Here is a 25,229-nt window from a genome sequence, read left to right on the forward strand (position 1 = left end):
TAAAAATTGCGATTTACGCCCGTTTCGAAGTGGGCGCTAAGTACCAACTACCAAGGCGCGCAGTACTAGCGAAGATTATGACCGGCCCTGCAGCTGGTGAATTAGTTCATATACTTACCAAGAATACCAATGATCCCTACTGATATTACCTATAAGTACCCTTCAAAAGGCTCCAATTTCCTGTAAAAAATATTTTGCACTAACGATAAATAAATCCCAGGGCCAAACATTCAAATTAGTAGGAATAGATTTACGATAATTATTTTTTAACAAAAAATTGAACCCGACTTCCAAGGAAAAGACAATATTCTTAAAATGACCTAAAAATATGAAATAATTCTAATTATTGATTAGTGCCTTTTTCAAAATTCGACTAAATCTCAACGAATTCTGTACTTTAATTTCATTCGTTTGAAGTAATAGTACCAATAATTGGATCATAATGTGATGACCCATGGTGTAATTATGGTTGTGATTATAATGATCAATCAAATTGATGTGTTGACTTATGCTTCCAGTTGTTTAAATAACGCCGAATCCCCGAACCTGTATCTATAAGGATTCAATAGTTCTTTTCGGTACCTTCAGATTCAGGGCATAACCTGGTACGAAGTCTTACTTTTTGGTAGCATTCACCTCAAATGCTTCAGAAAAAATCGAAATCACTATATGTTTCCATACAAATTTCAAGGAGTGAACATGGTACCAAATTTGAATTTAACCCTGTACAATGACAAAAGAATCATGAAAATCGGTCAACAAACGGTGAAGTTATAACCTCCTCCTTTTTGGAAGTCGGTTAAAAATAATGTTTTACGTATGGGCACAGAATATAATATATTATTAGTAGGTATGGGTAACTTTACATTGCCCTATTACGAGTCGGGGCTCCCGACCATCAGTATATTTTGTTACGAAAATAACTAAACGTCAAATGTTGTATAAGAGAAGCTCTACAATAATCGCTTTAGTTATCTATCCTAAAACAACGGGTTGCACTCCGGGACTACCGTCAGAAGTGAAAACTTATTAATTACATTTAAATATTCTCATCATTAACAACTTTAACATCCACAGAAAGATAATCTTACAGCCTGCGGATAATGACTGCGTCGTCGATGTTAATGTCGGTGTTTGTGAATTGACCTGGGAATAATTTTGCTGACCGTGTCTTTCCTGGGTAGGCTTTTTGCAAATTGCAGCGGTAACTAACATCTACGCGAGCGGAGCCGCGGGCGACCGCTAGTAAAGTATAAAGTAATAAAGTATAAAGTAGGATTAATTATATTCTGTTCACTATACAATGCTGGCGTGTCTTGTATGGCAAAAGCCCTTATTAAAATAAAGATTTTAAAAAAATCTCTTTGTCGCGGGACAGAATACCGACAACAATCGAGGAACGGGCCAAGAAGTGCGAAACATAATATGCGAAGCGGATCTCTCACTCATGCTTCGCAGGAATTTCGCGGCGCCGCGGCGTCGCGCACGGTTCGCGCGCGAGTGGGGATGCGGTCGGGGAACCAGCCGCGAAGTGCGAAAAATATGCGAACCGGATCCACACTCACGTTTCGCGGAAATTCCGCGGCGTCGCGCGCGGTTCGCGCGCGAGTGGGGATGGGGCCACAATGAAATTAAAAAAAAAACAATTTGACAAACTACAAAAAGAGGAAGAAGAAGACACCAAAACAAACATTTTAGGATTGTTTTCGTCAAGTTTTCGTGAATGTTTGAAATTTTAAATTATTTTCTTCTTTAGGGTGAAAAGTATGATGGAAGACGAGCAGACGTATGGTCCTGTGGTGTTATTCTTTATGCGCTGCTGGTTGGTGCTCTTCCTTTCGACGACGATAACTTGAGACAGCTTCTTGAAAAGGTAACAAATTATAAAATTTATTAAAGGAATCCTATATTAAAGATATATATAAGATACGCTTAATATTATGTATTGTGTCATTTTAGTCAATTTGAAATGAAACATTATTAATTTTAATGTTAATAAATAGTTGGTATAGCGTATATTGAATCTCTTTTAATTTCTCTATATCAAGTCAATAATTTGAAATAATATAACACTATGTTTTGCAGGTAAAGCGTGGTGTGTTCCATGTGCCACATTTTGTGCCACCAGACTGTCAGCAGCTTCTGCGGGGGATGATTGAAGTTAATCCAGAGAAAAGGATGTCTGTGAGTATAAGTTTTATTTCCTTTACAGATGTTACAAATTGAATGAGCAGAAATAATCATATATTTTGCTGCAATGAAAATTGTCCAATTCATAGTATTGTCCCGGGACTCAAAGAATTTGCAGCATCTGTACCAAATTGATTTAGAGATAACTTGCTGAACAGACAGGAGAGGATTTTGCAGGTTTTTTTAGAATATCAGTATGGATGCATGCAGGTTACTCTTTTTTGTTACATAGCTGCAAACCATAACATTGTAATTTTCAATTTTTTTAGTAAAAGATAGCCCCGTGCGAGTTTCTTACGCGTAGTTAGGTCTTAGGGGTAGTTCCCGAACCGGTGGTAGGCATCGTAGTTTCTTCGTTCGACTTTCAAAAAGTGTATCATGATACCCATTTTGAATATAAAGATATTATTATATTATTATTATTATTATGATGGAGGTAGATTATGGATGTTTTAAAATTAAGTTTATTTTAAAATTAATGACTTTACCATCTCAATCGATTCAGTATTCAACATTTTTTGTAATTTAGCTGGCGGAAATAACCCGACATCCGTGGGTGACGGCGGGTGGACGTGGTGAGTTGGAGCAGGAGCTGCCCATGATGGAAGTTGTGCAGACGAGGGTGCTGCCGTCTGCTGAGGCCATTGACCCCGATGTGCTCCAGGCCATATGCAGTCTCGGCTGCTTCAAGCATCGAGAGAAGCTTATACAGGATTTGCTTAGTCCACAGTGAGTAATTTGTTTAGCAGATATTTGAAGACATTGTATCAATATCCTGGCTGTTTAGCATAAAATATGCCCTAGCATTTTCAACTGAAACTCTTTTTCCTACGCCTATGTAGGCATAAAATAAAATACCGCCGCAACCATTTTCGCGCATATTAGAATTACATATTATCACAATGCCAAAACTAAGAATGACATAACTAATAGGGCTTTTTTTGTACTAGTTTTCCTAAAACTACAGCTGTGAGCAGTTTTGTTGCAGCATCTCGAAACGTCTACCTACAGCTACCTACAGTCCAAAAGAAACTTATTAATATTGTTCCACAGTAGTTCTACCAACGCCATCCAGTATTGAGTAGGGGTTTTCATATTGTCTTTGCTTCCTGAGTGGTTCCACTGGTTGACGCTAAATGGCGCCAGTTTCTTTATGCTTTGTGTGTTCGTAACACTATGTTATCTTCCAGCCACAACACGGAGAAGGTGATCTACTTCCTACTGCTGGAGCGCAAGCGGCGGCGGCCGGCGCGGGACGACGAGCCGCGCCCGCCCGCCGCCGCCGCGCCGCCTGACCCGCCGCGCAAACGGCTCGATACTTGTCGGGTGAGTCACGTTGAATATACAGTATATACAGTGTATATACAGTGGCGGTCTTACCCATTGCGAGGCAACGGTCATCAGATCTTTACGAGGCCCTTTGGCAGTCTGTAATCCAACGCCGACGACACCGGGACCTCACCGCCAAAAATTAATTAAAATGCCACTTTGACATTTTGCTTGACGCTAGGCCCTTGCAAGAGCGAGGCCCCGGGCGATTGCCCCATTCGCCACCCCCGAAGGCCGCCACTGACAGTAATACAACATAAGGATCTTTGATAGTTAAAAAGAGCTAGACGCTTTAAGTAGGTTTTGATTTGAATTAAAAAACGTAACATTTGGCTATTGGTTTAGCGGTTAATCTGAACTTGTTGCTTATCGCACAGAGAATCCGTTTTGCCACCGATATCATACTTTTTGACGACAGCTTAACTGATAACACCTATTGAGATGTATTATTAGTGTTTAGTGCTTAGTGTAAGCTTTAGTTTATATGTTATGTATGTTAGTCTATAAGGTATATATAATATGGGCCAAGATGCCTGATTTAAATAAATAAATAAAAAAATACTATTGTATAATTATAATATATTTATGGAAATTCACATATAATCATGCAATATAGGTATTATATACATAATTACATAGGTCTAGTCTCATGTAAAACATCCAGACTACTTATTAAATATTTCTAGATTAGGCAAGAAATCTAATATTACTATTTTTTTCAGGTAAACGGTCAGTCCACACATTTCGGCCAAATAAGCGAGGGGTCTCCAATCACCCCGCGCCGATCACAATTCAGGTACGATAGAGTCAGGTAAGTTACATGTTCTGTTTCCTTACTATTAGTCTTAAGGCGTAGGGAGGTTAAAAATATACGTGGGAGAGCCATGCTTCGGCACGAATGGGCCGGCTCGACCGGATAAATACCACGTTCTCACAGAAAACCGGCGTGAAACAGCGCTTGCGCTGTTTCACGCCGAGTGAGTGAGTTTACCGGAGGCCCAATCCCCAACCCTATTCCCTTTCCTACCCTCCCCTATCCCTTCCCTTCCCTACCCTCCCCTATTACCCTATTCCCTCTTAAAAGGCCGGCAACGCACATGCAGCTCTTCTGATGCTGCGAGTGTCCATGGGCAACGGAAGTTGCTTTCCATCAGGTGACCCGTTTGCTCGTTTGCCCCCTTATTTCATAAAAAAAATACTACTAGAAAAAAGTAGACTAGACTAGACTTAGTTGTCATGATATTGTATTAGATGGGTAATTTTTTCATTAGCAATTGATGTCATAAAAATGCCATGGGAATGTTTCATCCTAATTAATTTGTGTTTGTCGGTCTGTTATGTCTGTCTTGTGTCCTCTCATGAGGAAAATTTGTGTGGGTACTCCTGTAAATGGACAAATAAAAGTTTTTATGAAAAATGTACGGTTCCAAAATTCATTAGCATCTTAGATAAATAGATGTCGTTATTTTCTGTTGATTAATCGATGTTGGACACTTTAAATATTGCATGCTATAAGAGAATGAATAGTTCTCTAGTTGTTTAATGTTATTACTATAGTTATTTTATATTTGTGTAACAAATGAATGAATTTTATTTCCAGGTCGTCTTCCAGCCGTCGCGAGGGACGCAGCTCTCCACAACTATCTGCAAGCCCGCCTGGTAAGTATTGCTGTGTTCTATATGAATAAAATTAATAACGTTTTCAGCGTCAACATGTAATGATGTCGCTGTCGCATACGTTTTAGCACATTTGAAACGAGACAGCTTTAGTATTAAACTCGTTTTGGGTAAATGTAGTGCAAGTCGTTTTTTTACTCATAATGTGACTAACATGTTGAGGGAACTTAGTAACGACTAACTAACAATAGTGAAAAACAAGAAGATAAACCGAGGTAGTATAATGCTGATTTTTATTTGTATGTAGGTCACACTCCACACCGGGTATCCTCGCTGGGCGGCACTCCAGTCACACCAGGGTCTCCGCTCGGTATGTAACAAACTTATGTCCGTACTCATTAATTTACTCATTACTTAACTTTAATGTTTTCGGCATAAAATGTACCTTATGAAGCTTATAATAAAATGTTAATTAAATTAAAGTTGAGTAATCATTTACAAGTTTGTGTGTGAAGTGTGGCTATCATTAACTTCGTTGTGTTTACAGCGTCGCCGTCTATGAGGGAGCATCATCACCAGCGGGCTAACTCTACTGGGCCCACGATCAGCCTCAACATAAGTAAGTTTTCACAAGCATTCATTTTGATTTTTTTTTTATGAAATAAGGGGGCAAACGAGCAAACGGGTCACGTGATGGAAAGCAACTTCCGTCGCCCATGGACACTCGCAGCATCAGAAGAGCTGCAAGTGCGTTGCCGGCCTTTTAAGAGGGAATAGGGTAATAGGGGAGGGTAGGGAAGGGAAGGGAAGGGAATAGTTGAGGGTAGGGAAGGGAATAGGGTAGGGGTTAGGGGATTGGGCCTCCGGTAAACTCACTCACTCGGCGAAACACAGCGCAAGCGCTGTTTCACGCCGGTTTTCTGTGAGAACGTGGTATTTATCCGGTCGAGCCGGCCCATTCGTGCCGAAGCATGGCTCTCCCACATTGATGATGATATGTAAAAATAATTTATATCACATTTAACGCCTTGGGCTTAAATTATATTTTATTTATTTCTCTCATTAATTGTCTATCAATATCATGCCTCCTATTTCATAAATATGAGGTATGATATTATTTTAATACCGGATTAGCTATAAGTTATAACGCAGCTACCTACCATCGATTCGGGAAGCAATCCGGCGACAAAATCCGATGCCGCGGTGTAAGAAACTCCCACGGCAATTTTCTAGCTAAAAAGTGAACATTGATCTTGAAATAGCGCAATCCATACTAATATTTTAAATGCGAAAGTCTGTCTGTCATCTCTTTACGCCCAAACCACTAAACCAATTTTGCTGTTTGGCATGAAGATACATACTTTGAGTCCCCGGAAAGGACATAGGACACTTTTGATTCCGGAAAAATGTACGCTTCCCGCACGATAAATGAACTTTTGGCGCAACGGAGTTGTGTCATGTAGTAAGTTACAACGCAGGTACCTGCCGGCGGTTCGGGAACCAATCCGGCGACAAGAACCGGCGTAAGAAACTCGCACGGGGCAACTCTCTAGCAAAAAAGTGAATATTGTTCTTTAAGTAGCTCAATCCATACTAATATTATAAATGTGAAAGTGTGTCTGTCTGTCACCACTTCACGCTCAAACCGTTAAACCGGATTTGCTATTTGGCATGGAAATAATTTTTATCCCTGAAAAATGTACGCTTTCCGCGCGAGAAAAGAATTTTGGCGGACGGATTTGCGGGCGTCTATATGACGCCGATCCTTTTATAAATGTTTTAATTATTTTATGATAATGATTAATGACTAATGGTGTTGTGTCAGGCGGCGAGCCGGGCGAGGCGGTGATCATCATCAACGAGTCGCCGATGGTGGGGGCCGTCGCCGTGCGCCCGCACAGCCCCTCGCACTCGCACAGAAGTGAGTGATGAAGTCATAATAGCATTCACATTACGAATTACTTAACCCCAACATCATGAGGAGACTTTTTATATATAGCGGAAGTCATAGACGGTAGAATGCAAAGCATGATCGGACAAAATATGTGGGTTGCAATAATGACTAAACAAACTGAGCTCATGCAGCTCCATTGTCAGTGGCGTACGTCTGTGTCGCAAACCAGTCGCCTATGTCAACCAGGTGCACCAATCAGATAGAGATTCGTCCATTGACCTATCATTTCATCATACATGCCTATTTCACTCGCGAAAAAGTATATTGCTATCTCGACGTAATTGGAGCACGATAGCTATATTTTCGTGCGAGAGTAAAAAAGGGCAATGATATATTTATTTCTAGGTGATTCCAATATTTACATTGAAATCAATGTAACACATAGAATAAAGATATATATTATTATATACTTTGTTTGTGTGCAGGTCGGGAGCGGTCGTCCCTGCCCGGGCCGGCGGCGAGCGGCCCCGCCCCCGCCCCGTTGTTCCCGGGACTCGCCGTGCCCGGTCAGTGTCGATACCTAATCCATACTAATATTTCAAATGCGGAAGTGTGTCTGTCTGTCACCTCTGTACGTCCAAGCCGCTTGGTATGGATTTTTTTTGCGTCACGGGAAAGGACAAGATACTTTTTATCCCGGAAAATTTACGGTTACCACGCTGTACTACGAGTTCCGGGCTTCATCTAGTGTTACAATATTAATAATTTGATTAAAATATGTTATACAGTTTTGCATACATACATAGTCTACTTTTTGAAGCAGCGAAAATGCTGTCAAAATGGTGTTGGTTATCATTTCAGCCTCATGCAAAATAATACTTGGATGATTTTTGTTTTATCTTTTAGTTCTGATTTTTGCCACTTAAAAAAGCCTTGTAAGTCTGTATGTAATTTCACGTAACATTGCTACTCAATTGTAAATATCAGTATACAGTATTTTGTGAATCTGTAAAATAAGGGGGCATCCACAAATTACGTGGTCCATTTCATCCAGATTGTACGTATGCTTAAGATTTAATCGTAAGCGTAATCGTTATACGATTAAGATCATTCACAAATTCGTTCGAAAGAAAATCTAGTACTGACTCTCAAACCAAACGTTTACATAAGAAACCCACATTTTGAAAAATCTCACGTGAGGTTTGTGGGGTTGAATAAAATCTCACGAAATCTCACCAGGGGGGAGGGGGGTCAAAAAATTCATAAAATCACCTCACGTAATTTGTGGACCTAATGAAATTATTTGTTGTTTCAACAACGACTCGTTGATTGATTGGTTCAAACGCAGCGACTCCGGGAGCTGGTGGGTCGGCGACTGGTCCGGCGGCGCCGTGGCGCGCGCGGCTCGCCACCATCAAGAACTCCTTCCTCGGCTCACCGCGCTTCCACAGGCGGAAAATGCAGAGTGAGTACCGTATTACATTAACGGCCGCACTTAGCTACATTTAATGATTACTTAGGGCTTTGACATAAAATGTAAGCTTAAGAAAACCTTCATTCAATTAAAGTTGTCATTAAATGTTTCTGAGTGCGATGTTACACTTCTAATAAATAATTTGCGGAAAGTGTGAGATTCAGTGTATAACGGACACAGACGAAAAGTGCAAAGTGAGTACGCTATTGCACTACTCAAAGTGTATGATAGTCGCAACGGAATAACCCGTTATAAGCGTTGTGTTAACGCACGATATCTCTATTATATTAAAGCGCTCTGGGTTATCTCTGACAGGAGAAATGACCATGTCGAGCGGAACATAGCTTGTGCACACAAAATCTACTGTTCTAACTCTACTAGTTCTTACAATGACTAAAACTTTACAGCGTCATCAGAAGAGGTCCACCTGACGCCCGAGTCGTCACCGGAGCTGACGAAGCGGTCGTGGTTCGGCTCGCTGCTGCTCTCTGCGGACAAGGAGGAGACCTTCACGGCGCTGGTGAAGGGCAAACCGCTCGCCACCGTCAAAGCGGACCTCATACACGCCTTCCTTAGTGTAAGTTTATACAAGTTATGTAAAGGATATGCGCGTAAATTTTCTAATTACATCATCTACGAGATAACCAGAAAAGACAATGGTTTTAAAAACTCGATTTTGATGAAAAATTAATATGTGTTTGTGGTTTTTCGGTTTCTCCGGTTATTCCGTGAAAAATAGTCTCTCTAACAATTTTTTTTTTACAAATTATATGTCAAATGATAAAAGTATAATACCATCCACTTTATATTTGTTTTTTTTTTCTAAATCACCGTTGTTATTACAGATAGCGGAATTGTCTCACAGCGTGCTCAGTCCGATGTCGTTCCGCGTGGAGTACAAGCGCGGCTCCAACGCGCCCGCCATGTTCCAGCGACACGTGCGGTTCCAGGTACTGTGCCGCACATTCACTACTCACTACCGGTCACAGATAGCGGAGTTGTCTCACAGCGTGCTCAGTCCGATGTCGTTCCGCGTGGAGTACAAGCGCGGCTCCAACGCGCCCGCCATGTTCCAGCGACACGTGCGGTTCCAGGTACTGTGCCGCACATTCACTACTCACTACCGGTCACAGATAGCGGAGTTGTCTCACAGCGTGCTCAGTCCGATGTCGTTCCGCGTGGAGTACAAGCGCGGCTCCAACGCGCCCGCCATGTTCCAGCGACACGTGCGGTTCCAGGTACTGTGCCGCACATTCACTACTCACTACCGGTCACAGATAGCGGAGTTGTCTCACAGCGTGCTCAGTCCGATGTCGTTCCGCGTGGAGTACAAGCGCGGCTCCAACGCGCCCGCCATGTTCCAGCGACACGTGCGGTTCCAGGTACTGTGCCGCACATTCACTACTCACTACCGGTCACAGATAGCGGAGTTGTCTCACAGCGTGCTCAGTCCGATGTCGTTCCGCGTGGAGTACAAGCGCGGCTCCAACGCGCCCGCCATGTTCCAGCGACACGTGCGGTTCCAGGTACTGTGTCGCACATTCACTACTCACTACCGGTCACAGATAGCGGAGTTGTGTCACAGCGTGCTCAGTCCGATGTCGTTCCGCGTGGAGTGTCGTTCGCCATGTGCCAGCGACACGTGCGGTTCCAGGTACTGTGTCGCACTCTCACTAATCACTATAATGTAAACCTAATTAAGGTTATTATAAGGCTCATGAAATGAGGTTCAAGTATTTGTATTCAAGCGAATCTGTTTTCCAATTGCAGCAGTCAGCACTACAGCACATTAAGCGGCATAATGATCAAAATTGAATATTTCAACTGCAGCAACGCTTTGTACAATCAAGCATTCTAAACAAACTAATCACAAAAATAACGACACTTTCCAATTAAGCATTTGCACACTTCATTGTGGTATTGTGCGCCACTGAGAAGTATTATGCTCTGTAATTGAAAATCAAAGGTTATGACATCCAAACAGCGTTCCTATAGTGTCAAACAATGGTAACCATAATATAATAATAATAATAATAATATCTATGGACGCTTCACACCACGTCTGTCTGGCCCCGTGGTAAGTACCTGAAGGACTTGTGTTACGGGTACCAGACAACGGAAATATATTTAATATTTTTATACTATGCATATATTTAAGATTTTTATTATATGATACACAATTTACACATATTTAATACACATCCATGACCCAGGAACTTTGAAAACTTTTTATTCCGTCGGCGGGATTCGAACCCGCGACCCCCGGCTTGAGCTACCAACGCGCTTACCACTGAGCCACAGAGGTCGTCAAATATATAAATGTAAATAAACCTATTGTATGAAACATTTTGTCTATATTCTAAACTAGTTGTTGCCCGCGACTTCGTCCGCGTGGACTTTAGTTTATAGCGCGCGGTGTCAACAAAATTTATGTCAAATTTAAAAACTTTTTAAAACCCTGGTAAGTGGTACCCCTCTTAGGGCCGCGCTACACCGGAATGGCAGCGCTGAAAGTGCTCGCCTCGCCGTTGCCATTCCGGTGTAGCGCGGCCCTTAATTAATCAAAATACCCAAAAACAGCTGTGCAGTGTGCACATAATCTATACTAATATTATAAATGCGAAAGTATCTCTGTCTGTCTGTCTGTCAGTCTCGCTTTCACGCCAAACGCCAAAACTACCGAACCGATTGTAATGAAATTTTGTATACAGATAGTCTAAAGCCTGAGAAAGGACATAGGCTACTTTTTTACTGGAAAAAAGGGTTGTCAGGGGGTGAAAATGCTTAAATTTGATCAAATTAAGTTAGTTCCAAAAATTCATAATAGAGCCACGGAGGTGTCAACCGAACACATAAAAGATTATAATATAAAAATGGCTATAAAAGACAGGAACGATAAAGCCCTAAGCCACATGGCGGGTAGATTCGACTTGAGTGACCCCTCTCCACCAAGCCAATGTCACAACATCTAAAGGCAAAGGGTGGAGCAGCATAAAATCTAAGGAAATCGGAAAATGTCGGATCTACTGGCCGCCACACCGACTGGGACCTCACCGTTCAAAACATTAATATTATTATTATGCAATTTATAAAACAATAAATATATATATTTATTTATTATATGTATAACATATTATACTCTATTCTATTAAATATATATATATATATACACATATATATTTAAAAAAAAAAAAAAAAAAAAAGTGTCCATGGCGTGATGGACCACAATTAATTAAAATTCATAATATTATTTCAATTATCCTTGGTGCGAAAAATCTAAATAATAAAATAACAAAAAAAGGATATGGACGAACAGTCCATAGACGGCCCCAATTTAATATAAAAAAAAAAACAAAAAAATCATAATAGATGGCGCCGTGCGTCTTCTACATCGCGCTGACGCTTGCTCAAAAGTCTTTCTATAAGAGGTGGTATCATCTTACATTTAAGTTTCGATTTTTCGATAAGCGGACGAAGTCGCGGGCAACAGCTAGTAACTAATAAGTATGATTAGTTCTATGTTACAATGAAGTAAAAAATAAAACGCCATCATCAACGCCAAAAGTTGAATCGTATTAGAACTAAAATGTTCATTGCATCGATATATTCCTGGATTTTTTATAATATTATACATAAAATATATTTAAGATTTTTGAAATTTTATTTTAATACACATCCAAGACCCAGGACCCCCGGGATGAGCGCTGGCCACGCGTAATGCGAATTCATTTTCATCGATATTTTCATGGAAATAAGATATTTTCCCACATCAAAATGTAGCCTATGTCCTTTCTCAGACTCTAGAATAACTGTGTACAAAATTTCATTGCAATTGATTATATTGTATTTGCAGGTGGATATATCGACGATAACTAAGGCGCCGGGCGAGAACGGCAAAGAGTATCTGTACGCCATCACTTTTACACTGCTGTCGGGTGAGTTATATTGTGTCGTTAGTTACTAAAATATAGCATTATCAGTCCTTCTATCGGACGCTACGCTATTCTATCTTAACATTTTTTGTATGGATGTGTATAATGTATTTCCATATATACACGTGGGAGAGCGATGCTTCGGCACGAATGGGCCGGCTCGACCGGAGAAATACCACGTTCTCACAGAAAACCGGCGTGAAACAGCGCTTGCGCTGTGTTTCGCCGAGTGAGTGAGTTTACCGGAGGACCAATCCCCTTCCCTACCCTCCCCTATTACCCTATTCCCTCTTAAAAGGTAGGCAACGCACCTGCAGCTCTTCTGATGCTGCGAGTGTCCATGGGCGACGGAAGGACAGGTGACCCATTTGCTCGTTTGCCCCCTTATTTCATAAAAAAAATGTATTCCGGCTCTTTGTTTTCTCGTAATTTGAGTTATAGTAATTGATAAGTAGCTGTAGGTTTTCCAAAGTAAGTTAAATAAATATTTTTTATCTTATCTATCGACGCAATATACCTACAATCCAATTCGGGTATTATGGGCGTGACTCTTATTTACATAAAGCTCTAAACTTACTGTGTTATATTGCAGGCAACATCCGTCGTTTCCGTCGCGTGTGCGAGGTGGTGCAGGCGGCGGTGTGTCGCGCGCCGGGCGCCGGTCGAGCGCCGGCGTTACACCCGCCATCGCCGCGCGCGCAACGACGAACTATACACCCGCACGGTATGTGTTATATAAATAAATATATGATAAATAGCGGGTAGTCAAAGTTTAAGCAATTTAAACCATAAGCAAATTTTTCGATCCAAATCCAAATCAAGTATTTTTTAAACAAAGATTTCCAAAATCTTTGTTGGCTAGAATGGGAATGAAATGAAAATGGAAACTTAAATGTAATTAGGAGACTCTTGACAGTAACTATATGGAGAAATAGACAGTTTCTATTTGTAAAACGCCAGATTTCTGGCGTTAGTCTGTCTCTTTTTTTTCGTAGAAAAAAGCACGTATGGTGGCCCAAGATCAACGTGCAGGCTATACACAACTAGAAGCGCTCAGCCAATGGTGTACGTTTACACATGCGTTCACCGCACGATCTATCGTACAAACCAGCGTGATAGCGTGCTTGCGTGCCTCTATGCGTATGAGCGTGCGTACTTGCGTGCGTATAAGCGTGCGTACATGCGTGTTACGTCCCTACTTATGTCATACAGTTATTATAAACCAAATATATTATGATTAATCCCTATATTATAATTATATTCATTGATATTTTCAGCGGCGGGTGAAATTCCGGACAGTCCGGAGACACCGCAGCAGCAGTCGGACCACGACAGCGACTCGTCCGTGTTCGATGCCGTCAAGAGCCCCACCAGCCACACCTCCATCGACCAGCTTGACCAGGTACAAATTATTTGCCGCTAGTGCATAACAGTAAAATCAGAAAACAGAAATATTATCTTCGGTCTCATGAACAGCAATGCGAATGCATTTCTTTGATGACCTCTGTAGTTCAGAGCTAGAGCGCGTTTGTAGCTCAAGTCGGGGGTCGCAGGTTTGAATTCTGCGGTCGGAACAAAATGTTTTCAAAGTTCCTGGGTCATGAATGTGTGTGTTCTTTAGGTACTTAGCATGGGACCAGACTGACGTAGTGTGAATCGTATAAAGATATTATTATTATCTCGCGCTCTATCGCTTTTCGTAGCTTGCGATGTCGATATTCGAGTAACCTATTTGTCGAATTTAAAATTTGATTCCTTTTGTGTGTTAGCAGAACGGGACCCACCCACTAGGATCCAGTTCGTCAGTGACTAGCGGTTCCAGTGGATATAAAGTAAGTATTTATTGTTATCACTAAAAAATCGGCCAACGAAAGGTTCCGTACCGTCATAGAGCGAAATTAGGCAAAAAAGCTCTCCTTAAATATTAGGAGCCCTTCTTAAATATTCATTTAATTTTAATTTTATTATTAATTATTTAAGTACAAATATAATCAAGGAGCAAAAAAGCCAAAAAAATCACGTTTGTTGTATGGGAGCCCCCCTCCCTTTAACCGCCGAGCTTAAAATCAATTGTCGTGCCTCTAGCGCCGGCACCATAAATCGAAAAATGTATATCTACAACAAATAGTGATGTGCAATACTTATCTTTTTCGATATCGATAATTTATTTCTTAATTTATAATTTATATAAAGTACGAGGGCTGCTATTTATGTATCCGGAATTAAAAAAAGAAACAAACATATATCATTTAATATGGTTTTATTGCTTTTCAAAATATTCGCCGCGATGATCGACACACTTTTGCATACGCTGGAACCAATTTTCATAGCACTTTTTCCATTCTGATTGAGGTATCTCCAAAACGTGCATTTTGAACGCATCAACAGCCTCTTCGCGGCTCGAAAAACGTTGACCACGCAATTTGTTCTTCGCGTATGGAAATAAAAAGAAATCGTTAGGTGCCAAATCAGGGCTGTACGGCGGATGACCAGTCAATTCGATCTTTTGACCCTCCAAAAACTGAGTTGTTTCAGCTGAGGTGTGACGGCTAGCATTGTCGTGATGTAATATGATTCTGCGTTGTCGGTTGTCCTTTCTTATTTCTTCAAAGACTTCTGGTAAACAAATGGTCGTATACCATTCAGAATTAACCGTTTTACGATTCTCTAATGGCACTGTAGCCACATGTCCATTAATTCCAAAAAAACAGGCGACCATTTGCTTCAAAGTACTTTTTGCACGAGTAACTTTTGTTGGTTTCGGCTCATCTTGGAACACCCACACCGTTGACTGTTGTTTAGTTTCGGGGTCATATGCATAGATCCAAGATTCATCACCTGTGTAGATATTATAAACGGCTTTTGACGTACCACGGTTGTATTTTTTTATCATTTTTTGCACCAATCGACACGAGCCCGTTTTTGATCGATTGTCAAGTTGTGCGGAATCCAACGCGAACATATTTTTTTTACAGCCAAATGTTCGTGTAATATCTTATGTATGCTCGTCATACTTATGCCTAAGGACGCCTCTATCTCGCGATATGTAACATGACGATCACGCATTATTAGTTCCCGCACAGCATCTATATTTTGTGGGACAACAGCTGTTTTTGGGCGACCTTCTTTATTTTCATCCGTGAGCATAGACCGCCCACGATTAAACTCACTGTACCAGTGATAAACAGTGGTTTTTGATGGTGCTTCATCTCCAAAAGTGGCGGTGAGTTGAATAAAGCACTGTTGTTGATTTAGCCCACGCCGAAAATCGTAGTAAATCATTGCACGAAGATGTTCACGCGTTAAATCCATGGCAAATGAAGACACGCAATTTTCAAAATGACGCCACTATGGAAAAATAATTGACAGTCACATGAAACAAAATGTATTCTTCAACCAAAGAGTTCTATTTTCAAATGTTGTAATTACTTTTTAAATATTGTTCTTGTAAGTGGCCAGTTCCGGATACATAAATAGCAGCCCTCGTATAAACTGATATCTAGTATTTGAATCCATAATGTTGTTAGTAAATATACAACGCTGGCAAAAACATTAGATAAAAACAGCTTGAATAGTGAAGTGACATAATTCCCGTTAATTGTTATTACATTTCAAATAATATTAATTTCATAGTTTCCACGGATTGAATAATTGAGGTGTTTAAATATATAACCTACTACAAATATAGACTTTCAATAGTAGATCGATATCCCATCCCCTTTAAGCGCATACAATTTCATCTAAATGTCGTAGCAGACAGATAGATAGGAAAGCGTTACTTTGTAATTTATTGTAATTTAATTTCTAATTTAAGTATCCACTACAATCACATTTATCGATAGCATCATCATAAGCACAACACTAGTGGAACATTCTAGAAGGCGGCACTCGCTTATGACGTCAGAAGCGGTCGTCTTTTTCCGACCGTGGCGCAGGGTGTGCTGACAACATTCGTTTCTAAACATGCAGGCTAGGGATGGGAATTGTCAATTCAATCACTGAAATTTTTATACTATATTTATTATAAATTAAGTAAAACAAACACGTTTATTTGTTCAGTAACCATTGCTTTATTTGTTTTATAATAATTTAGTTCGTAAAAACAGACATGTTTTAATTTATGTGGATTTTTGTATCAGTAAATCATTGCTTATGTCCCGTCCCTAAATAATACACTTTTCTAAGAATATTTTCGGTAATTTATTTAACTTTAGACATTATTTTAGGTCTTCTAATTAAGAAACTAAAGTGTAATCAATTGTTAATGATTACTTCGTTAACTATTTACCAAGTATAAACATTATTTTAATATAATACAGTGCTATCAAACAAAAAAGGCAGATTAACCGAGTAGTGGTACTGGTCGTAAATATCCGACCTTGGCGAAATGGGCACGAAAATATTTGTCGGATTATTCCGACCTTGGCGGCTAAAGGGTTAATATTAACTTTATTTTGTTTTTAGTACTTTTTGTTATAGTGGCAACAGATATACACAAACTGTGAAAGTTTCAGAAGTCTAGCTATAGCGGTTCTCTCGGTACGAAGATTATGTTATAATATAATTTTTCGTTACCACGCTTAGATATTATGATGAAAATCAAGAAAAGTAAATGCGTTTTTTATGATATTTTTTTTGTCCGTATGTCTGTTTTTAGGGTTCCGTACCCAATGGGTAAAAACGGGACCCTATAACTGAGACTTCGATGTCTGTCCGTCTGTCCGTCCGTCCGTCTGTCTTTCTCCAGGCTGTGTCTAGCCTTCGTATCGTAAAGTTAGTTCCTTTTCTCACCACGTTCATTCAAAGCCTTGTCTAGCTCAAGGTTATGGTTAAATATGGTGTCCATTTTTGACTTTAAACAAAGATTTTACATTTTGCCTTGTAGTTATAGTTAAAGTTATAGCTAAAGTAATTTAGTGCATCCCACTTTAAAGTTGGACAAGCTTTACCAATTAGATGTCCTGTAATGGTACATAATTACCAAAATCCCGTTGCTAAACTACGATTTTATATATTTTGACGTATCCGATTTGTCGAATCGCGTGTCGCGTATCCGACATATGTATGTATGTGATCAGTCGTCCGATTGCAGCAAAGTGGTCGCGGCAGACGCGCCGCGGAACCCGCCTCCGCCTCACTCGACCACGAGATTATGAGCTGCGGCAGGGACGTTACCGGTAACTATACTTTTTTTATTTTGTTTTAAAGACCAAAGAACTGCGATAGAGAATATTTATAATAGCTTATTACTTACGTAACATTAACATATTCTGTACGGCCAACCACATTAGTCCCAACTTATATTATACCATATTTAAATAAGACATACATTTTTCTTATGATAAAAAACTTTCGACATTGGCTTCAGCCAAACCTACGCGTCAGTAACGCGGGACGCGAGCGGACGCGGGACGGGAGCGTCTGCAATGCAAAACTGGTGTGCACACCTGCGCGACTACGGTGCGAAGCGTAGATTATTCCCGCTCTGCTGACGCGAACGTACCGCGTTGCAGACGCTCCCGCTTCGTAGTCGCTTTAGTCGCGTAGGTTTGGCCGAAGCTTAAGTGAAAAGGTGTAACATGTAACACTTACTATATATATTGGGCTTTTGTATGTACTATCAGAGAAGTTGATTCCTATGCAAATCGGGGACCTAAGTAGTTTGGTTGCGATACGTCAAACCCAGCTGACAGATCACAATTAACATTGAATTGACATATTCGACCAAATAATATTGGTCTGTCAATTGCATAGGAATCAACTTCCTCGATGGCACAACAGTACTCATATCGATGATCAATATTTCATAACACCTTCTCACATTTTCAGGCACGCATACCAAGCGATCTTCATCCGAATGTAGAGAGAGCAGCTCGTCGCCCCGTCGTGGGCTGGAGTCGCGCGTCGAGTCGCGCGACAACTCGCTCAAGGACACGCTGCGACGGAACAGCTCGCTGCGCGACCGCCGCGAGCGCGACTTCCGGGAACGCGACGCCCCGCCCACGACCTCCATCGCGTGAGACCGCCATCTTGAAAACGTGTTAAAGGTTATCTTCTATCTCATTTAACGTACCTTCTCACTCATACGCAGTAGTGACGCCTTCGAGTATACATACTGGTAGTCTATTTTCAGGGGATTAAAGTGGCGCCTGTGGGATGAATATTGTTACCTAATGTAGATGGCGCCACCGATACAAGTGGTAACATAAAGTAATAACTTTTTATTGAGTAGAGACAAAGGGTAGGTATACAGCTTTCTTTATAGCTGATTAATGTCGAACAAACACTGGTATAAGAATGAAATAAACAAAATATACAAAACGGAGGTGTCAACAATAATTAATCTTTAGTGTCAATAGTTGAATGTAGAATTTACATGAATTCCGATTATGAAGAGTCGTAAAATACTTCTGCAATCCGTTATTTAAAACAAAATATCGTTTGGGGACTATAAATATTATGAATTATTTGTAGGAAATCACAATTATTAACAAACATTTATACAGTAGTCTAATACTCACAGCTATTAAAATGTAACAAGACTAAATATTATATAAATGTACATTAAATACACATACATATTTTAAACGAAATTTTTACTAAAATATAAAATATCATAAAATATATGAAGTTACAAAAACTGCCTCTATTCGTCCTAGCTGCTCCCTGTGCCCACGAACATTAAAAAAACCTTTAACGCGAATTCAAAGAAGCGATAGGCTAGATAATGTTTTTATAAATATATAACTATATCAGTAGGCTTATGTGTGTTTGATTAAAACATAAAGAAACCGGCCATATATTTTAAAATGTAAAAGCTATCCATGTACTGAACTATGCTACGTTTTATTAAGCGCTGAAAAATGTACTCCTGTATTTTTGCAAAAGAATCAAATTATATATTACCTTTAACCTACTGCCGTTAAGATAGATCGCTTAATGTATAGGCTGTACAGTGCACCTTAGCTATTACAATGGTCCATTGTGCTTACTTAATACCTACACGATCCTAGACGAAAACGTCGTGCTGTGCGATTAAAAAAAAGCAAGTGGCGCCATCTTGTTCTCTCAACTGTGAACTGACATGTGGCAAAATGGAATGTATCCAAACATGAGACAGTATTTCGAAAAAAATAATTTAATTTAAATGGTGTTTAGCTTTAATTTAATCGCACAGAACGGCAACTTAGAGAAAATTTAGTAGCGCGGCCCGCGCGTGTACAAATGTAGCCAAACGTTATTGTATGTTACATGTATATTATGTGGATATATCTCAGTCGGACGACTCTGTTCACACAATACAACTTATAGATATTTACCAAATGACTTTCAACTTCATTTAATCTAGAGTTCTTGTCATTAGAATACTTTAGTTATCTAATCTAATGGCCGAATTCGTAATTTAAAGTTAGGGGCCTTCAAATAGGCTGTCTCACTCAGGACAAGGACAGCAATTTGCGAATTTCCTGGCTTTAAGAAGCGTATTCGGTCGGCCATAACTAATAATAACTTTTATGGACAGCTTATTTTGTCAGTAAATTTGGAACAGATTATTAAGCCATGTTGCTAGCTTGTTATTTTTAACTTTTTCTTGAAAGCGGTGGCAACTTAGCTAAAGCTATGTCTTATAAAAGTTATTCTCTATTAGTTCGATGGCATAAGTCATACTCGTATGACGAAAATGGTGCATATTAGGAAAGTCATTCTAGTATGTTCAACGTTCATACTGTACAATATCGCACTATATGACAACTAGTATCAACATAGAGACGCTGTAGAAGTGTCCACGGATAACAAAATATTTAGAAATTCGCTTCGAGAAGACTAAGGATTGGGCGAATTAAATACGAAAACTGGCTCATAAGCTTTTCCTTTTGATGACGTCATACTTGTTTTTTTTTTCGAATTTAATCCGTCCTATCCAAAATAATCCAAAGTCCAGTGTGATGCAATTTTGAGGTTATGTGAGTGTAGGTTATCGTTTGAGTTAACGCAACTTGGAATGTAATACGACGTTCGTGCAGATGTATGTTTACATATTCGAAAGTATTTTTGTGGTGAAGATATTATGTTATATTGCATGTTGCAGTATCCGAGAGGGGTCCCGTGTAAATATATATAGCGAAAATTGTATGTACGTTTAGTTATACGAGTGAATGGAACGCGCACATTATGGTTTTAAATGCTATTTTTAATATTACGAATTTATTTTGCTATACCAGGGGTATGTTTACGCTTTGCTGCAAAATGTTTAAAAAGATGGCCTCCTCATTTTGCTTTTCTAGATTATTCGTGGCGTAGTTCACATCGCAGGTCAAATGTAGTACTTGAACTGTTGACCTCAATAAAACTTTTATTGTCTTAGACACGATATTATTTTCAACATGTCTTGTTATTTTACGATCTTGAAGCATAAGCATACCCCTCCAATATTGTTATAATATTATACATTAGTTAATTCATAACGTTACTTTTGTTGGTTCACGTTACGTTACTAAATATAGTTGAATCGCTGACCTGATCGCCACATATCATTATTTCGTCATAAAATATTTTAAAATCCTCGACAAATCGCAAAGTGGAAAGATGGTGACTGATTTCTTTTATAATATACGTAATGGTTTTTTTGTATAAACGTTTCCCATGTACCATCGGTAATATAATTTGTATAGAACGCCTTTATTATAATAGGATAATCATTAATCATATTGTTAATTTATGGAGAGTGTAATTTTGTACTCGAGTATTGTTAAGGAGGGCATTGAGTTTTCCTCTCTGCGGCTGGCGATGGAATGTCGTTTACATTTTGTTTTGTATGCATTTGTTACCATTCTACCCGAATATAAATAATTTAAAATTTAAATTGTAAAACGTAAGGGCTTAAAATAACTTTGTATTTACATATGCTATGACGTTTTCTGTTATTATTCCACTTTTTACAGCCCTAAAGTTCAAAGTCGTATGTTAATCAAATAATTGTTTGTCCATATTTTAATATTTATTTTTAAAAATTACTGCTATCATTCAATGATAAAAATATCTTGTGATCACTCGAGACATCGCCAGCCGCATTTTTCAGTATATATTTTAATGTGTTCGTGGAAACTAATTTGTAACATAATAATATCGCTATCTTCCTCCGCCGGCGCCGGTGCGCGCGATTCGCGGCGCCCTGCCGCTAGAGGCGCTAGTGTCACACGAGTTTCAATAACTGGCCGCTAGGAGCGCTAGTGTCGTTAATGTTGTGGCAAAACTCCGCTAGGGGCGCAGTTGCCCTAGTGCGGAACAAAAAAGTGCCAGTGTTAGGCTAGTTTCAATCAGAATCCGCTAGAGGCGTCAGTGTCATTTTAGTGCGGTAATTATCTGCTAGAGGCGCCAGTGTCGAGTTAGTGCGGTAACTATCTGGTAGAAGCGCCAGTGTCGATTTAGTGCGGTCTTTTTCCACTAGGGGCGCCGCAGTCGCGTGTAATCGGCGTCGGCTCGGCTGTACATTGTATGGATCTGCGCTATGCTCTACTGTAACTGCTTAAGACGTCATTGGTTAACTGAAAAAAAATAAAAAAATAAAAATTTTCACGTTTTGTTTTCTTGTACCTATTACGTACTACGTAGTAAACTCTAAGTTATTGGTAGACTTGACCTATTTTTTTAAAGAAAGCAATGGATTAATACTTGTATGTTTTTAATTATTATTGTGTACTTTTGTAACTGATTCATGCATTATTTAGAGTTCAACGGAAACGGCCCTATAATGTTAACAACTTGTTGATTGTAACGTCAAAATTAACGAAACTTATATTAAAATCCATCATTGTATTTAAAGAAGTGGAATCGATAATGAAAAAATTAACATTTTTCTAAGAAGTATTGGCGTCAAATTTTAATTTATAATTTGAATTAACTTCGACTTTTGACTGCAGGTGTACTTACAACCTAATGTATTAGGTTCTTTTATTAACACTCTTAAATCTTTATTACATTTCTTAACCTAGAGATAATAATATTTACTTTTGTTTTATATTAATTTATATTTTCTTCAAAAACAAATTTTTAGTCACCTTTAAGCGATTTGAAACATTTTCTGGAGCTAAAATCAATGATTAAAATAGTCGAAAAAGTTTATGACACCTGCCGTATAATTACTTGTGACCGCGGTTAAAGTAATGTATTGCGCTATTTTTTTCCACTCTACGAGTCATTCTGTTCCCAGGACGTTTAAAGGTATGTTTTCTTCTTCTAATACCTAATCCATATTTAAATATTTATCGTTTTTCTTTCAGTAATTTCCTCGACACTCAGTAGGTTCTTGGCTAAGTAGGTGAGCATACTGTGTCGTTAAATGAAAGCCCACTGACGCTAATCTATGTTATTGCTAATATTTTGCAGTGATCATGCCCTCCTTCACTTTCATAGATACAAGGAAAGAGAGGGATTGCATGTCATGAATAGTAACACAGACTGGCGTAATATTGACCGGTTACAGGTATCCTTAGGGTACCGGACGTAAACTTGACGTACGGCGAGGCTATAATTATGCAGGGCCGGATTTATATTTTTTATGAGTTAACATTAATTTAGCTGCCCCTATGTACGAACTCTGCCGCAATCCTAGGACGCTGAAGCCCATAGGCCATGGCCTATACTGCCTATACAACAATCTAGAGGTGGCTGGTAAGGGGTATTGAAATTTCTTTTGCCCCTAGGGCGTTGCCATGAGTACTGCCACAGGGAAAAAAGCATATACTGTACTCGGCGAAACATAACATGGCGGTAGCGGTCATTGACTCCCTGTCAAAAACTTGTCATTTTCTATAGAAACCGCGATTGACAACTTCTGACACTTCACTGTCAATCGCGGTTTCTATAGAAAATGAGTTTTTGACAGGGAGTCAATGACCGCTATCGCCATGTTTCGCCGAGTACAGTATAGTCGCGTTGTCGTTTTGAAAACTTTAAGAATTTTCCGACACTTACCACCTGCCACCATGACTGTAAGCTTATGAATGTAAGACTTTTATTGAGATTCTAACTAGCACCTATCTACTAAACACTTTATAATATGACTTGCAGCCCATCCATCATGAGTATCACCTTCTGCGAGATCGTGGGTAACGACTGCCTTGCCAAAATGAGGGTCAAGTACAACCAGTTCCTGGACGCCCTCAACGACCCCCAGCAGCCCGAGGTCAAGATCTTCGCGCCCCTCGGCAAAGAGGCTGAGGAGCAGATGGACCTGGTGCGGGAAGTCACCAAGTATCTGCAGAAGAAGAAAGAGGAGGAGGTCAATGCTGCGGTAGGTTTTACATCTTGGAATACAGGGGACATTCATAAGTAGACGGAGTCGCAGATGTAATGTAATGCCTCCCATGGCTCCGTCAATGGTGGTTGTGGAGGAGTATCGCCAAGTTTTTAGTGGGTAGAAGCTATCTTAAGGCGCAGCGAGTCCCACATACCCGCGTTACTCGGTAGGATATTGCCTCATCCCCCGCAGAATGCGAAAAAAAATTCTTGGCGTAACAAAAAGGGGAAGAGCTAGCGATGGGGGTGCGATATCAATATATTATGCGCACATGATAGAAGTGGATACGACGGCGAAACTCTAAGGGTCAATTCATAATTTATACTAGCGCGGAGTCGAAGCGCATCGAAGCGAATAATTATTAAAACTGAACATAACAAATTCTACCTTAACTCCAAAGCGTTAACGCACATATAATTACTTCTGAGAATTTAAAAAGGCGCGCGCATCGCTAATCGCTTGACCACCGCTTTTTGGTGCGCGCGCGTTCTCGCGCATCCAAGCGCATACATGACACAAGCGAATCTACGCGTCATCACTGTAGGCACTCTGGCGAATACGCGCGCAATCGTTCGACTTGTTGCGAATTCGACGCTTCGACGCGCTTCGCTGAGCTTCGACTCTGCGCTATTATAAATTGACCCTAAGAACTTTGCGATAGTCAAAAAAGTAGGTCGCTGATAAGGCCGAGTATGGGTTTAGGTACAACTAGACGGGTATTGCGTTAAGGTTCAAAATACGGCCATTTACTGCTCACTTCTATCAGATATTTTATTAGATGTGTATTATATTATTACTTAGCACATAACATTTCGTAAATTAACTTATTGTCGCCTTAATTACGCGAGCAGTACTCTTGCTACGTGTTTAGTATGTTTAATTATCGACAGGCCGCAGGCGCGCGTTAGGAGCTAGCCTAGCAATAAATAAGAGTAATATGGGGCTAATACTTAGCCGCATATTGCTCTACCACTTCTAAAGAAATCTAACTTTAATATAATATTTTAATATTACAGGAAGCTAAGCGCGTAGAAGAAGCCAAGGCTGTGGAAGCAGCGGCCGCCCAGGCCGCCGCAGAAACGCCCAAGGAACAGTGAAAACTAGACATTTAATATACCCTGTTATTAAGTACTTAGTAAAAATATATTTACTTAGCACATGTAATACTTAGCTATTTTTGTCTGGCAAAGGACTTTTCCAACGAATCAGAAAAGGACAGAGACGCGACGTTGTATTAGCTACTTCGATTTAAAATGTTTTTACTAGTAACGGGGTCTAGTAATTAAATTATGTTTAATGCCTTTATTTATTAACAAAACTACATATAAACATTTAAAGTACATGTTGTTTTTATTTATTTATTACCTAAACGGCGTATTAGACACAGGCATGGGCGTATATAAGGGGGGTGTCCTGGGGGTCCAGACCTCCCCATTACTATCCATGTTACTTGTCCAATCGACAATATATTATGTACTTACCGTACCGATTTTA

General features: G+C 39.8%; 2 protein-coding genes across 11 annotated transcripts in view; both read left to right on the forward strand.

Moving 5' to 3' along the window:
• Nucleotides 1-22,010, forward strand: part of LOC121727380 (serine/threonine-protein kinase BRSK2) — a 53,086-nt gene extending 31,076 nt beyond the window's left edge. For 2 of the 10 annotated variants that reach the window (XM_042115184.1, XM_042115185.1), the window contains exons 7-25: nucleotides 1,757-1,873; nucleotides 2,086-2,184; nucleotides 2,720-2,919; nucleotides 3,381-3,516; nucleotides 4,242-4,330; nucleotides 5,120-5,178; nucleotides 5,444-5,506; nucleotides 5,684-5,755; nucleotides 6,962-7,057; nucleotides 7,516-7,596; nucleotides 8,379-8,495; nucleotides 8,912-9,081; nucleotides 9,350-10,030; nucleotides 12,358-12,439; nucleotides 13,029-13,160; nucleotides 13,714-13,838; nucleotides 14,206-14,268; nucleotides 17,529-17,613; nucleotides 18,266-22,010. In XM_042115184.1, the coding sequence (XP_041971118.1) occupies nucleotides 1,757-1,873; nucleotides 2,086-2,184; nucleotides 2,720-2,919; nucleotides 3,381-3,516; nucleotides 4,242-4,330; nucleotides 5,120-5,178; nucleotides 5,444-5,506; nucleotides 5,684-5,755; nucleotides 6,962-7,057; nucleotides 7,516-7,596; nucleotides 8,379-8,495; nucleotides 8,912-9,081; nucleotides 9,350-10,030; nucleotides 12,358-12,439; nucleotides 13,029-13,160; nucleotides 13,714-13,838; nucleotides 14,206-14,268; nucleotides 17,529-17,613; nucleotides 18,266-18,456 (2,658 nt within the window). In that variant the 3' untranslated portion in view covers nucleotides 18,457-22,010. Of the gene's footprint in view, nucleotides 1-1,756; nucleotides 1,874-2,085; nucleotides 2,185-2,719; nucleotides 2,920-3,380; nucleotides 3,517-4,241; nucleotides 4,331-5,119; nucleotides 5,179-5,443; nucleotides 5,507-5,683; nucleotides 5,756-6,961; nucleotides 7,058-7,515; nucleotides 7,597-8,378; nucleotides 8,496-8,911; nucleotides 9,082-9,349; nucleotides 10,159-12,357; nucleotides 12,440-13,028; nucleotides 13,161-13,713; nucleotides 13,839-14,205; nucleotides 14,269-17,514; nucleotides 17,614-18,265 lie in introns of those variants that run through there. The other 8 variants (XM_042115186.1, XM_042115192.1, XM_042115193.1 and 5 more) reach the window with 8 other exon arrangements.
• Nucleotides 22,011-22,580: 570 nt separating this feature from the next.
• On the forward strand, nucleotides 22,581-24,899 carry LOC121727383. The gene is made up of 3 exons (XM_042115197.1): nucleotides 22,581-22,657; nucleotides 23,507-23,729; nucleotides 24,752-24,899. Exons 2-3 carry the CDS (start codon nucleotides 23,517-23,519, stop codon nucleotides 24,830-24,832), a joined length of 294 nt encoding a protein of 97 aa, XP_041971131.1. The 5' UTR covers nucleotides 22,581-22,657; nucleotides 23,507-23,516; the 3' UTR covers nucleotides 24,833-24,899.
• Nucleotides 24,900-25,229: the final 330 nt, after the last annotated feature.

Source organism: Aricia agestis, chromosome 5 (assembly GCF_905147365.1).
Source record: "Aricia agestis chromosome 5, ilAriAges1.1, whole genome shotgun sequence".
NCBI classification, from domain to species: domain Eukaryota; kingdom Metazoa; phylum Arthropoda; class Insecta; order Lepidoptera; family Lycaenidae; genus Aricia; species Aricia agestis.